The following is a 14629-nucleotide window of genomic DNA, read 5'->3' as shown; positions in this document are numbered from 1 at the left end:
AATTTTTAAGAACCGCTCAACTAAAGTAACTCTGCCTCATAGAATTAACATTCTATAATTTTAATTCTGTGGTGAACGCTGTTATTGCTAATAATTTCTTTCCTTATGATGGAATGAACACATAGGGTTGGAAAATATATTTGACTTACTAAATTTTGTTAGTAGATAGTATTGGTGACTAATAATTTTAATCCCTTTTCTAAGTTATATGTAATATGTTTTCATTATTATGTAGTTATCATAGTCATAATCACTTAAAATATGTTCTTTTACTGATAGCCTAAAGAAAAAATTGTGATTTCTGTTACCTGGACACCATTAAAAGAAGGCCGAGTAAGAGAGATTGTGACATTTCTTGTAAATGATATTTTGAAACACCAAGCAATATTACTAGGAAATGCAGAAGAAAAGAAAAAGAAAAAGGTAATGTTTTAATCATTCTGTGATTTGCTGTAAGAAAGTATTTAATAATATGTAAAAATTATGTTCATTAGAGGCTTGGAGTAACATATACAGTATTGCATTTTTAAGAGTAGTATTTAATAGCTGTCAACTTAATAGGTATATTTTGCTTATTTTTGCAGAGGAGTGTCTGGAATACCATTAGTAAGAAGAAAATTTCAGCCTCATCTAATTATAACAAAAGAATTTCAAATACTCAAAATGTTAATAAAACATTTAGTGTTTCCCACAAAGTTGACAGGGTTAGGAGCCCATTACAGGCTTGTGAGAATTTGGCTGCGAATGAAGACTGTTCTCCAACAAAAAACAATTCTCTAACCCTTGAAGAAGATGAAATCCCCCTATCCCCTATCAGCCCTATTTTCAAAGAATGCCACGGTGAAACTTGCTTGCCACTGTCTGTACGTCGATCTACTACTTATTCATCTCTTCATGTATCTGAAAATGTGGAACTTTTGAAAGCAGAAGATGCCAACATTTCAAAACATTATAGTTTTAGTGAGAAAGTTATAACTGAAACTTGCTTTAATGCTATACATATTAATGGCCAAAGTGAGGAGAACAGTAAACTTACTCTTACTCCAAACTATTCTTCAACTTTGAACATTACACAAAACCAGGGAAATTTTTTAAGTCCAGATTCATTTGTAAATAATAGTCATGCGACTGCTAATAGACTAGAAACAGTGACATGTCCTTCATCAGATGCCTTTATGAGAGATGATTCAGAGCCTGTACATTTGGAGTCAAAAACTGTGCATGAAATTTATCGGACAATTTTAAGTCCAGATTCTTTCATAAATGATAACTATGGAATAAATCAGGAGCGAGAATCAGAGTCGGTTCATCCCATTTTATCCCCAAATCAATTTGTAAAAGATAACATGGCATATCTGTGTACATCGCAGCAAACAAGTAAAGTATTGTTATCAAGTGAAAATTACCAAGTCCCAGAGTCTCCTCAACAGTGTGCGAAAAGTGAAGTTTTGCCATGTATTCCTACACATCAGGGTGTAAAATCTCCTAAAACTGTTTTTGAAGAAACTAAAGTTGTGGAAATGAAGCCAAATCACTACAGTCTCAGAAAACAAAATCATCCTACATTTCCTGCAGTTCAAGATGGTTCCAGTCACAGCCATGATAAAGAACCTAAAAGACGCCCAATACTTTCTGCCACTGTTACTAAAAGGAGGGCCACCCATGGCAGAGAAAACCAAACTGAGATGAAGAAACCAAAGGCAAAAAGATGCCTCAGCAATGCAGTGAGTGAAAAAGTCATCAGTTATCAGAAAGAGAAAGGCAGTTTTCATTCTTTTCTTCCAATTATAGATCCAGAATTAAGTAACTCCAAAAGTTATAAAAGTGAAATAACTCCCCCTTCAAGGAAAGCTTTAGTTATTCGTAAAAGAAAAAGTGAGGGAACCATGGAAGATGGGAATGTGAAAGTTGCTGTTACAGAACATACAGAAGTGGGAGAAAGCAAAAGAATCCACTTTTCTCCCCTGGAGTCTAAAACATCAACTGTTAAAAAAACAAAAAGCACAGTAACACCTATTTCAAAATGTTTCAGCAACAGAGAAAAATTAAACCTGAAGAAGAAAACTGGTGAGTCTTATTTTATCTCAGTGAACGTAAAACTATAAGGTGTATTTTCTATTTCTTTTGGTTTAGTTAATTAATGTCTTTCAGATTGGTAACTCTGTATTGATACATGTTCTTAACATATAATTCAACCTGGTTGCTTACTGAAAGATGGAACAAATGAGGTGTGGAACCTGATTCTGATATAGTTATTATCCTATCCTTATTTATACTTTTGGTATTTTATTCACCTCAAATTTTCTACATTAATTGTGATGATTAAAAAAAATACTGCATTCTAGTATATGTCTCTGCTGTTAGAAGATTTTTAACTGAGAAATACAAATTGTACGTGTTTATAGATTATCATGTTTATAGATTATCATGAGATGTTTTCAGTACCTGTGTACATTGTGTTATTCTCAAATCAGGGTCTTTATCTCCTCAAACATTTATCATTTCTTCGTGGTAGACACATCCAAATCCTTTCCTCCAACTTTTTGTTAAAAAAATGTGCAGTTGAGGATACTTTAGAAAGTTCAAGGAATAATGGAATTAATTTATAAGTTTATTTTGGTGCCAAACCTTTTGAAATCCATGTATAGTTTTTTCATGAAACATGTTTTCCATGATCTTTCCATACATTATTGTTAGCTAATATCACCCTTCTATGCAACAGAACACAGGAGCTTCTTACTCTTATGTAACTGTAAATTAGTATCCATTAATGAAACTTTCTCCATCCCCCTGTCCCTTAATCTCCACATATTCTGGTGACAGCTTTCTATAGTCAACTTCTATGAGACCAACTTTTTTAGATTCTATGTATGAGTGGGATTATACAGTACTTGTCATTATGTGCCTGGCTTATTTCACTTAATAACTTTTAGTTTTGTCCATGTTGTTGCATATGATAGGATTTTTTTTTGACAGGCAGAGTGGACAGTGAGAGAGACAGAGAAAGGTCTTCCTTTTGCCGTTGGTTCACCCTCCAATGGCCGCCGTGGCCGGCGCGCTGTGGCCGGCACACCGCGCTGATCCGATGGCAGGAGCCAGGTACTTATCCTGGTCTCCCAGGGGGTGCAGGGCCCAAGGATTTGGGCCATCCTCCACTGCACTCCTGGGCCACAGCAGAGAGCTGGCCTGGAAGAGGGGCAACCGGGACAGAATCCGGCGCCCCGACTGGGACTAGAACCCGGTGTGCCGGCGCTGCAAGGTGGAGGATTAGCCTAGTGAGCCACAGCGCTGGCCCGCATATGATAGGATTTCATCCTTTTTATGGCTGAATAGTATTCCCTTATGTATTTGTATCACATTTTACAAATCCATCTGTCAGTTGAAGGGTACTTAGGTGATTTCCATTTATTGGCACTTGTGAATAGTGCTGCAATTAACATGGGAGAACAGATGTCTCTTTGATAGGTTGATTTCCTTTCCTTTGGATATATAGCCACTAATGGGTTGCTAGATCATATGTTCATTCTATTTTTAAGTTTTTAAGGAACCTCCATGCTATTTTCCACAATGGTTTTACTAATTTACATTCCTCCTGACAGCTTGCAAAGATTCCCTTTTCTCTACCACGTTGCCACTACTGGTTATCTATTGTCTATTTGATAATAGCCAATCTCTTGTATTTATCTTAATTACTGAGTTCTTGGCATCTCCCTAAGTTTACAGCCATAGAAAGTGTTTTTACGTGCCTCATTTTAGTTCAGATTTTGATTGACAGGCCCAATGATGTGCATGGCTCTATAATACTGTCTGAAAGAATGCAGCAAAGGCCCTTGCAAATTCTGCGCTCCCAGGGAGTTCATGCTTCCTCAGCCTCTGTCCAGCCATTAATTGGAAATATAGTTAGGCCCCGAAGTTCTTCAGTCTTTTGCAGAAAAACCTCATTGTTTCTTCACTAGTATTAAAAGCTTCACCACTGGTATCTGCCTCAAAAATAGTCAGGCTCTGTCCCACCATGCCGCTTTCACCCACATTACTTCTTTTGACAATCAAGGTCCACACAGGAAAACAGACTCTGCTAGTTCTTACACCATGCTATTTAAAAGAATCCCAGGAAATGTGAGGAACTCTAAAAAGTTCATGGAAAAAGGAATTAAATGCTAATGCAAAATTTTCATGAACTTTTTGAAGCTCCCTCATATGATATCTTATACCTATATTAACCGTTTCTTTGCTTGTATGGTTTTCTGTAGATATATTCTGATCAGATAATAAGTTCTTTGATTGTAATGAACATATTTATTTTGATCTCCTTTGAGGTGTACAATACATGATGAATGAATTAATTAGTGAATGTACAAATGAACCACTGAAATGTTGACAGTCATAGCTACAGTTTGTTTGAGGCAGCCACTTTGTTGAGCTGCTTTCCTAGATTTCGAAAGAATTGTACACATGAAGTACCTGCTTTATGAGCCTGTATGAGAGCCAAGTAACTTTCTAGAGTAATTCTAGATTTCTTTTCTGGAAAATCTAGGAAAGCAGAGAAAAAAAGCAATTTTCTAGATGGATTTATTCAAGTTGATAATGTGTCCACTTTGAGTTGTGCATTGGTCTAGTATCTATGGATACAGGGAGAAAAGGCATAATTTCAGTCCTCATATTGCTGTCTATTCTATGATTAAACTATGCCCAGGGACTTAGGGAGTCTCTGTAGAGGCAGAGGTATTGTGTATGTGGTAGGAGGTATGACATAGTTCTAAGAAAGGCTTCCAGGACAATAACCTGGTTCCAGGCAGAGGAATTGGCTTTGGCAAGCATTCAGAATAAAGGCTTTCTCTTCAGAAATTTAGGAAGAAGCTTAGAACCTAATATTCCATTGCAGTTTGGTTATATTCCTTATTTTTTCATAATTAACACAGATTTGAAATATCTCTAATATAAAGTTAAGCAAACTTTTTCTCTAATGGTCCAAATAATACCTGTTTTACACTTTGCAGGCCATATTTCTATCAGGCTATTCAACTCTGCCACTGTAGTGGGAAAGCAGCCATTGATCATCTGCAAATTGATGAGTGTGGCTGGGTCCCACTAAGACTTTATTTACGGAAACTAAAATTTCAATTTCATATAATCTTTGTGTAGCATAAAACGTTACTCTTGATTTTTTTTTCAAATGTAAAAGCTATGCTTGTCTGGTGGACTGTGTGTTAAGCCTGGTTCTTATTAGCGCCTTGCTCATATTTAGTAGCAGTTTATGCTGGTGTGAAACCTGCTTTGAGAGAGAGAATTGCTGTTCCTATAGGTTAGGTGATTTTCATTGCTTTTTCCTTGGTAGCCAGCTATCATCAGTTGCATACCTGGGAATCAGCTTGTTCTCATTCTCTATCACTTTCCTAGTTATTTGGCTTTAAGGCATATTATTCTGCTATTAAAATAACTCTTTTCAGGGCTAGGGCTGTAGCATAGCAGATAAAGCAACCGCCTGCAGTGCTAGCATCTCATATGGGTGTTGGTTTGAGTCCCAGCTGCTCCACTTCTGATCCAGCTCTCTGCTATTGTGCTTGAGAAAGCAGCCAAAGGTGGCCCAAGTGCTTGGGCCATTACACCTATGTGGGAGACCTGGATGAAGCTCCTGGGTCCTGGCTTCAATCTGGCGCAGCCCTGGCCATTTTGGCCATTTGGGGAGTAAACCAGCAAATGGAAGATTTCTCTCTCTCTGCCTCTCCTTCTCTGTAACCCTACTTTTCAAATATATAAATAAATCTCTAAATAAAATAAGTAACTCTTCTCTACTTGTCTCCACTGCATCTGTGTTAATTTGTCTCATCATACCTAACTTGGACAGTGGCAAAAATCACCTTGTCTTTGGTTTTGACCTATTCATTCCATTCATCATTCTGTTTTCTAAGATATAAATGAGGATGTGTTCTTACTGGGAAAAAATCCTTCACTGTCAGAGAAGGTGCTTCAAAGTGATTAATGGTGCTGGCTCCCCAGTTGTATTGCCTAGGTTCAAACCCCTGCTACTTGCTACCTTATGTGACCTTTACCAAAGGGCTTAATTGCTCTAACCCTCAGTCTCCCAATTATGAAAGTGGTAGATAAAAATAGTACAAGTCTTATGGGTTTGTTGTGAAATTTATGGTTAAGTAAAAGACTTAGTGACGACAAAGTATTCAAATATTGCTTGCCACTATTATTTTTTGATCCTGTTGAACTCTTCTCTACTTCCAGTCTCTTCTTGTATGTAATTTCTCACTTGTATTCTTTGTTCCAGATCTCTCATAGTTCTGTCAACAAGTCATATTCCTCATGCCTAATTTCCATTTCATGAGTTAAGTGATATATACAAGTGTACTTCAAAAATTTTGGGGAAAATTGGAATTAAAAGATAAGTTTATTTTGGTGCTAAAGTAGAAAGTGAGCTCTCATTTTCTTTCTTTTTTTTTTTTTTAAGATTTATTTATTTATTTGAAAGTCAGGGTTACACAGAGAGAGGAGAAGCAGAGAGAGACAGAGAGAGAGGTCTTCCATCCAATGGTTCACTCCCCAACTGGCTGCAATGACCGGAGCTGTGCCGATCCGAAGCCAGGAGCCAGGAGCCTCCTCTGGGTCTCTCACATGGGTGCAGGGTCCCAAGGACTTGGGCCATCTTCTTACTGCTTTCCCAGGCCATAGCAGAGAGCTGGATTGGAAGTGGAGCAGCAGGGACTAGAACTGGTGCCCATATGGGATGCTGGTGCTTCAGGCCAGGGTGTTATTCTGTTGTGCCACAGCGCCAGCGCCTCATTTTCTAATTCACTCTGGAAATGCCCACAGTGGCTGGGAGGCAAAGCCAGAAGCCAAGAACTCAATTCAAGTCTCCTCTGTGGATGGATGGAACCCAGTTGAGCCATCACTGTAGCCTTCCATAATTTGCATGGGAGGGAGCTGGAATCAGGAAATAGGAGTCGGACTCGCATTCTGATGTGGAATGCAGGCTTCCTAACACACATCTTAACCATTTGGCCAAGTGCCCACCTGGGTATAAAACATTTTTGAAGTCCATGCATAGATTTTTCATAACACATACTTTCTGTGAACTTTTTAAGATGGCTTGTATGAGTATTCCCATCGAGGAAGACTTTCCTACCATTTTTTATACTTTTTTTTTTTTTTGACAGAGTTAGGCAGTGAGAGAGAGAGACAGAGAGAAAGGTCTTCCTTCCGCTGGTTCACCCACCAAATGGCTGCTATGGTCGGAGCTATGCTGATCCGAAGCCAGGACCCAGGTGCTTCCTCCTGGTCTCCAATGCGGTTGCAGGCGCCCAAGCACTTGGGCCATCCTCCACTGCCTTCCCGGGCCACAGCAGAGAGCTGGACTGGAAAAGGAGCAACCAGGACTAGAACCTGGCACCCATATGGGATGCTGGCGCCACAGGCAGAGGATTAGCCAAGTGAGCCATGATGCCAGCCCCATCCCTTTTTTATGCTTTTTCCATACTAGACCAAAAACTTGGTAAGAGCTGAGAATGTATCTTTCAGTTCTACATATTCCCAATACCTAGCACAGAGTCCTGGAATATGAGTACACAATAAGTTGTTGAATCTAGATTTTTGCTTCTGTAGACAAAGAACAAATTCTAGTTTGTGGTCTATAACTTCAAACTGGTGGTTTCATTGACCACTGAATTCATAGTGCAAATGCCTGGATCACAGAAGTGATTAAGTATTGCTAAGTGAATATGATTATGAAGGAATCAAACTTGTTTAATTTTAATGTTAATGGATATGTTTTCTAATTTATTTCAGATTCATTAGTATTCAAAACTCCTATTTATAAAACAAATAAAAGGACAAAACCAATTATTGCTGTGGCGCAGTCCAGTTTGACCTTCATAAAACCTCTAAAAACAGGCAAGTGTTTATTAAATTTAAACTCTGAAAAAGTGACATGGACTGAGCCATTAATTGCATTTCAAATGGAAATGAAATAATACTTTTGTTGAATAAAGGTTTTGAACAACTGTTAAAAGGTATATTCAAATTATATTTGAAATATTCTAACAGATTTTGATGAAGCTGATTCATGACACATTAGGATTTTTAGATAACCAAGAAGTGTTGCTTTATGTTTTTCCCTTTTGCTGTAATTGTATTTCATGACCAAAATACTTTCAATTCTTTACAACAAGGAGTGGGAAGGCAGATTTGTTCAGTGTTTTAAAGATGGCTTTGCTAATAAAAATGGCCTTTTGTTATGTGTTAAATAATATTTTAAAGGAAAATTTTTCATGCAATTATCTAATTGTATTCTTAGATATTCCTAGACATCCAATGCCTTTCGCTGCAAAAAACATGTTTTATGATGAGCGCTGGAAGGAAAAGCAGGAACAGGGCTTCACTTGGTGGCTAAATTTCATATTGACTCCTGATGACTTCACTGTAAAAACAAATGTTTCTGAAGGTAAGCATTTAATTAGTATTTAAGTTAAATAATACTCTTGTTTTAACATCAAAATTATAGCATGATTTGTCATTCTTTAACTACACATACTTTATATTGTAGTTGATGGCATGGTTCACGATTTCCTTGTAAATGCTAAAAGTAAAACAGGTAAGAATGCTTACCTGCACGGGTTTACGTAGATTTTTCTGTACTGAAAGTACTGAAGTTTATTTTTGTTCTTTGCTTTCTATTCTCTCTCATCAGTGAATGCAATCAGTTCTGTGTAGCCTGATCATGTTGGGCATACTGTCTCTGCTGTCAAGTACATTGGTTTTCAAAGTATATAAGCAAGCTATTGGATTATGAGGAATCTGAAAAGTAAATCATATTAGGAATAGTTAGAATACTTCTGTATTTATTCTGAGAAAGGGAAGACTTGAGTGTGAGACACAGTGGAGACATGGGACCCTTCAAACATTTGAAAGGTTTTCTTCTGAAAGAGAAGGAAATTAACTTTTGTGTAGCTGTCACACTGAAGTGATAAGAATTAGTTTCAGCTCAAGATAAGGAAATCCCTTAAATACATTTAAATTGTCAAACCATCTAAAGACTGTCTTTTAAAATAGTGATTGCCCTATGTTGTAATGTTTGAATAAATATCCATTTGTATGTGTCAGAGAAACATGTATAGGATTTCTGCGTGTATGAGATGTCTTTGGATTAGGTGATCTCTAAGATCACTTATTTTTCTCTGAAGGATAAAAGCCAGATGTTTAGTTCTCAAGAGAAAATAAATGCTTTACAAAAATTTATGTACATTTCATATTTTAATTGTTATTTAAAAACTTCATTCCTTAGAAGCTTGCCTTTTTACGAATTTATAAAGAGGATAGAAATAGACATGCCAGTTCAGAGGCCATTTTATTAGGATTAGTGATCATACTGTTGGAACTTATGCTAGAGGTGGTGGGAAGTGGTTAGACTGGAGATATATTTTGCAATTAGAACTGACAAATTGCAGTGATAGATGATTGGCCTTTGATATTCAGTGAATGATAACACCTGTATTTTGAGATAAGAAAGAGCAATAGAAACTTGCAGAGAGTGTTGATTGTTCTGTGTTGCATTTTATTACTGGAATTGAGACAATTACAGAGATATTTTTTAACCAGAAACATTTTCCCTTTTTTTTTTCTAGTAAATGCTGCTACTCTTCTTTTAGGAGTGGAGAATCAACATAAAATAAGTGTTCAGAGAGCACCTACAAAAGACGAAATGTCTCTTAGAGCTTATACTGCTCGATGCAGGTTGAACAGATTGCGTCGTGCAGCATGCCGTTTATTTACTTCTGAAAAAATGGTTAAAGCTATTAAAAAGCTTGAAACTGAAATTGAAGCTAGGCGATTAATTGTTCGGAAAGATAGACACCTTTGGAAGGATGTGGGTAAGAAGATTCCAAAAATCTTGAGATAAAGATTTTGTATTCCCTTCCCACCCATAGCTTTAGTGAGGAATAACACAAAAATTGTATATGCTTAAGGTATACAACATGATGTTCTTAGCATGTATATATTATGGAAATGATGCCAATAACCAAGCTGATTATCATATACATTACCTCACATAATTACATTTTTATGTATACGTGTGGTGAGAGCATTTAAAAAACACTTTTTTTAAAGATTTATTTATTTATTTGAAAGGCAGAGTTACACAGCGAGAGAGAGAGACACAAGGAGAGAGAGAGAGATTATCTGATGGTTCACTCCTCAAATGGCTGCAACAGCCAGAGCTAAGCCAGGCTGAAGCCAGCAGCCAAGAGCTTCATCTAGGTCTCCCACATGGATGGCAGGGGCCCAAGAACTTGAGCCATCTTCCACTGCTCCCACGTGCATTAGCAGGGAGCTGGATGGGAAGTAGATCATTTAGGACTCGAATTTGCTCCCATATGGGATGTCAGTGTAGCAGGTGGTGGCTTAACCCTCTGTGCCATGATGCTGACCCCAAGATACTCTCTTAAATATGATACAGTGTTTATATATTTACTTATATAAAGTGAACAAATTTCATGTAATTCATATATACAGATTTAAAGCATGATGCTCCCCACCCTACCCTCCCTCTTGCCCACATTCCCACACTTTCTCCTCCTTCTTTTATTTTTTCCTTTTAATTTTTACAATGACATACTTTCAGTTTATTTTATAATCACAACCTTAACCCTCCACTAAATAAAGACTTCAACAAGTAGTAAGTAGAAAACCCACTGTTCCTCGAGTATAGACAAGGGCTGTAAACAATAATCAAATCTCAGAATGTCAATTTCATTCATATACATTAGGTACCTGGTATTTAGTTAGCACAAATCAGGGAAAGCATATGGTACTTTCCTTTTAGGGACTGTCTTATTTCAGTAAACATAATGGTTTCCAGTTGGATCCATTTTGTTGTAAAAGACAGGATTGAATTCTTTTTATAGTTGAGTGGTATTTCATAGTGTTTATATAACACATTTTCTTTATTCAGTCATAAGTTGGTGAACATCTAGGTTGGTGAACATCTAGGTGAATATCTTAGCTATTGTGAATTCAGCTGCAGTAAACATGAGGCTGTAGTTAACTCTTTCATATGGTGATTTCATTTCATTTGGGTACATTCCCAGGAGCTGGTTTGCTGTGTCATATGGTAGATCTATTTTCAGCTTTTTGAGGTATCTATATGCTGTCTTCCATAATGGTTGTACTAGTTTGCATTCCTACCAGAGTATTCCTTTTCCCCACATCCTTACCAGCATTTATTGTTTTTGGATTTGGAGATAATAACCATTCTAACCCAGGTGAGGTAAAACCTCACAGTATTTTTATTTGCATTTCCTTGATGGTTAGTGATCCAGAGCATCTGTTGGCCATAACAATCTCATCTTTTGAAAAAATGCCTATTCATGTTCTTTGCCCATTTCCTTTTTTTTTTTTTTTTTTTTTTTGAGAGGTAGAGTTACAGACAGTGTGAGAGAGAGACAGAGAGAAAGGTCTTCCTTCCATTGGTTCACCCCCCAAATGGCCACAATGGCCAGAACTGTGCCGATTGGAAGCCAGGAGCCAGGAACTTCTTCCTGGTTTCCCACACAGGTGCAGGGACCCAAGGACTTGGGCCATCTTCTGCTTTCCCAGGCTTCGCCCATTTCTTAACTGGACTGTTTTTTGTTGTTGTTGAGTTTCTTGATCTCTTTATAGATTCTGGGATTCTAGATATTACCCTTTTTGCAGTTGCATTGTTTACAAATATTTTCTCCCATTCTGTCAGTTGGCTTCTTGTTGAGTGTTTCCTTTGTAGTACAGAAGCTTCTTAGATTGATATAATCCCATTTGTCTATTTTTGCTTTTACTGCTTGTGCTTCTGGAGTCTTTTTCAAGGAGACTTTGCCTATGCCAATGTCTTGCAGTTTCCTTGATGTGTTCTTCAAATAATTTGATGGTATCAGGCTGTAGATTTAGATCTTTGATCCATTTTGAGTTGATTTTTTATAAGGTTTAAGGTAGGTGTTTTGTTTTATACTTCTGCATGCATAGATCCAATTTTCCCACACCATTTGTTGAAGAGGCTGTCCTTTCTCCAAGAATTGATTTTAGTTTGTACGTCAAAGATTAGTTGGTTGTAGATGCATGGATTAATTTCTGGAGTTTCTATTCTGTTCCATTGGCCTACATGTCTATTTTTGTGTTTGTACCAGGTTATTTTGACTGTAGTAGCTGCCCTGTAGTAGGTATGTCTTGAAACCTGGTATTATGATGCCTCTGGCTTTGTTTTTGTTAATATTGCCTTGCTATTCTTGGTCTCCTTGAATTTTTTCTAGATCTTAGATTAATATTGTTGGTATTTTGATTAGAATTGCAATGAATCTGTAGATTGCTTTGGATAATTTGTACATTTTGACATTATTCACTTATATAATGTAATTAATCACTCACAGAATGTAAGTTCATCCATGTTGTCACAGATGACATAATTCCCTTCTTTTTAAAGGCTGGATAGTATTTCATTGTGTGTGTGTGTGTGTGTGTTTGTATATATGCATGTATGTCATTTTTTTTTAAATTCATTCACCCTTTGGTGAACAGTTAGGCTGATTCCATATCTTGGCTATTCTGAATAATGCCGCAATGAACATGAAAATGCAGATACCTCTTCCAGATACTGGTTTCATTTCCTTATGATATATGCTTAAGAGATTTATATTTCACTGCTAAATCTGCATTAATTAACTTTGTTGCCCAAAATCTTACATAAATATGATCATTTATCTTTTAGAGGTATATTTCAGTTAAATTATTCTATGTAAGCACTTTTTTCCCCCACTAATATCCTTTCCATGAAGCCTTATTTATTGTCTGTATTTGATTAGCAATCTGAGTTTACTTGCTTTTGACATGCATTTCAGGAGAACGCCAGAAAGTCCTGAATTGGCTGTTGTCATATAATCCTTTGTGGCTTCGAATTGGTCTAGAGGTAAGCATATATTTCTGTTTCTGAAAACAGTATTTCTTTATTACATAATTTTAGTAGAATAGATTCTTTAATAAAATATGGTTTTACTTATAAAAGTTAGGAAGTCATTTTGTTAGTTTGGTTCACCTTTCAGTAAAAAATGTAAGATCTGTTAATAAATGCTCATCAGTTAAATAGACTGTGCCATTATATATTACCATTATTGTGATACTATTACAGAATAGTTTACCTGTAACCTCTTAAATAGCTACAGGTTTTGCTGTAGGTAATGACAACTATACTAAGCTTATTCCTGAACATTTACAAATGAAAAGACTAGACTGTATTAAATACATTTTCTGATTTAAACCTCATTAGTACCCAGTGAGGTATGTGTTATTATTGCCACTTCACTAAGAAAACAGAAGGTTAAATGCTAAGTGAATTGCCAAATGCCAATATCAGTCAAGATTTGAGCCTTTACCAGCCTAATGTCAAGGCTCAATGTAGTAACCATTCTAATGAAGCACTCCTTATGAAAATGTCATCAGGATTTCAGTTATTCACATGGGTCTTAGCTCAGTAATAGCTAGGATGTTAAAACTAACTGAATTAGAAAGCTATTACTAGTGGTTGGCGTTTAAAAGTATGCATTTATTCAAAAATCCTCTTTGCTTCTCTCCCCTGTAGTCTTTTTTCTAGTATACTTTTATAGCTTTTCTAGGTTTGCTATGTTCCTCACCTGATATTTCCCACGCTTTCAGTTTATTTCAGGCTTTAGAATAGTAGAATCTTTAGGATTGAAAGGAATCATTGCAAATAATCTGACTTTTATGTGCTAATAAATTGAGGCCCAGAAAGAATAAATAATCAGCTTACTGCAGTCACTCAACTTGATAGTGTCATTGGTTAGATTTCTAATTTAAATCCTTTTTAAAGTATGCTTTTCCTTTCATTAGTCAGCAAATTACCTACTAACTGGCTTTGCTTTACATGTCAGATAATTTTTGAACCTCAGTTTCAGTAGGGTTCTCAATTTTGGGACATAGTTTTATTTGTGGCAAGAGTAAAAAGCAAGCACATTGGATAGAAATTTGGAATACCTTTTAAAACTTGTGCTTAAGGTTGTGTGCATTACCTCTACCCTTATTTCATTACCAGAGTACATTATCTATCAAGCACAAACTAGTCAGAAATGTATTAACTTCCCGCAAGAGACACAGCATGTCTGTGACAAATAGTGGGGATGTGTAATCCTTTCACAGGGAGTGGTGGATAAATGACTTGAACAATAAAACATTCTGCCTCAGCACTATATTTTAGTTAATGGGCATGGCCTTGGAAGATTTTAAGAAAGTTTCAAAGGCTAAAAAACTAAGTAGAAAAAGATAGATTTCTCTATTGTGGCAACTATTAACACTTTTTCCTGCTTTCATCTCTACATTTTATCAGTATATTACAGGATTACAGAATAATTTGATATGTCTTTAGTTTTTTCTAATTTCTTCGAAAAATCGTTAAAAAGCATGGTGAGGTTAAACTAATGTCACATTTAAGTCACTGACTATAAATAGATCTGAACATCCCAAATTATTAGGTTATGTGCAGATGCTTTTTCATTTGATAAGTAATAGAAAATTTTGAATATGTTGGTTTCTGTTATACCTTCATTTATTTAGCAGGACAATTATATTAAATTTTAACAATATGCTAGTA

At 36.3% G+C, this 14629-nt stretch overlaps 1 protein-coding gene across 2 annotated transcripts in view; it reads left to right on the top strand.

Moving 5' to 3' along the window:
• Positions 1-14629, top strand: part of ASPM (assembly factor for spindle microtubules) — a 53236-nt gene that overhangs the window by 1693 nt on the left and 36914 nt on the right. For both annotated transcript variants that reach the window (XM_008268710.5, XM_089312026.1), the window contains exons 2-7: positions 280-423; positions 585-2067; positions 7792-7896; positions 8300-8446; positions 9627-9872; positions 12867-12934. In XM_008268710.5, the coding sequence (XP_008266932.4) occupies positions 280-423; positions 585-2067; positions 7792-7896; positions 8300-8446; positions 9627-9872; positions 12867-12934 (2193 nt within the window). The remainder of the gene's footprint in view (positions 1-279; positions 424-584; positions 2068-7791; positions 7897-8299; positions 8447-9626; positions 9873-12866; positions 12935-14629) is intronic.

Source organism: Oryctolagus cuniculus, chromosome 13 (genome assembly GCF_051225735.1).
Source record: "Oryctolagus cuniculus isolate XC-2025 breed Fujian yellow rabbit chromosome 13, ASM5122573v1, whole genome shotgun sequence".
NCBI lineage: Eukaryota > Metazoa > Chordata > Mammalia > Lagomorpha > Leporidae > Oryctolagus > Oryctolagus cuniculus.
The sequence above is the reverse complement of the archived record's forward strand: the minus strand, read 5'-3'. Positions and strand labels throughout refer to the sequence as shown.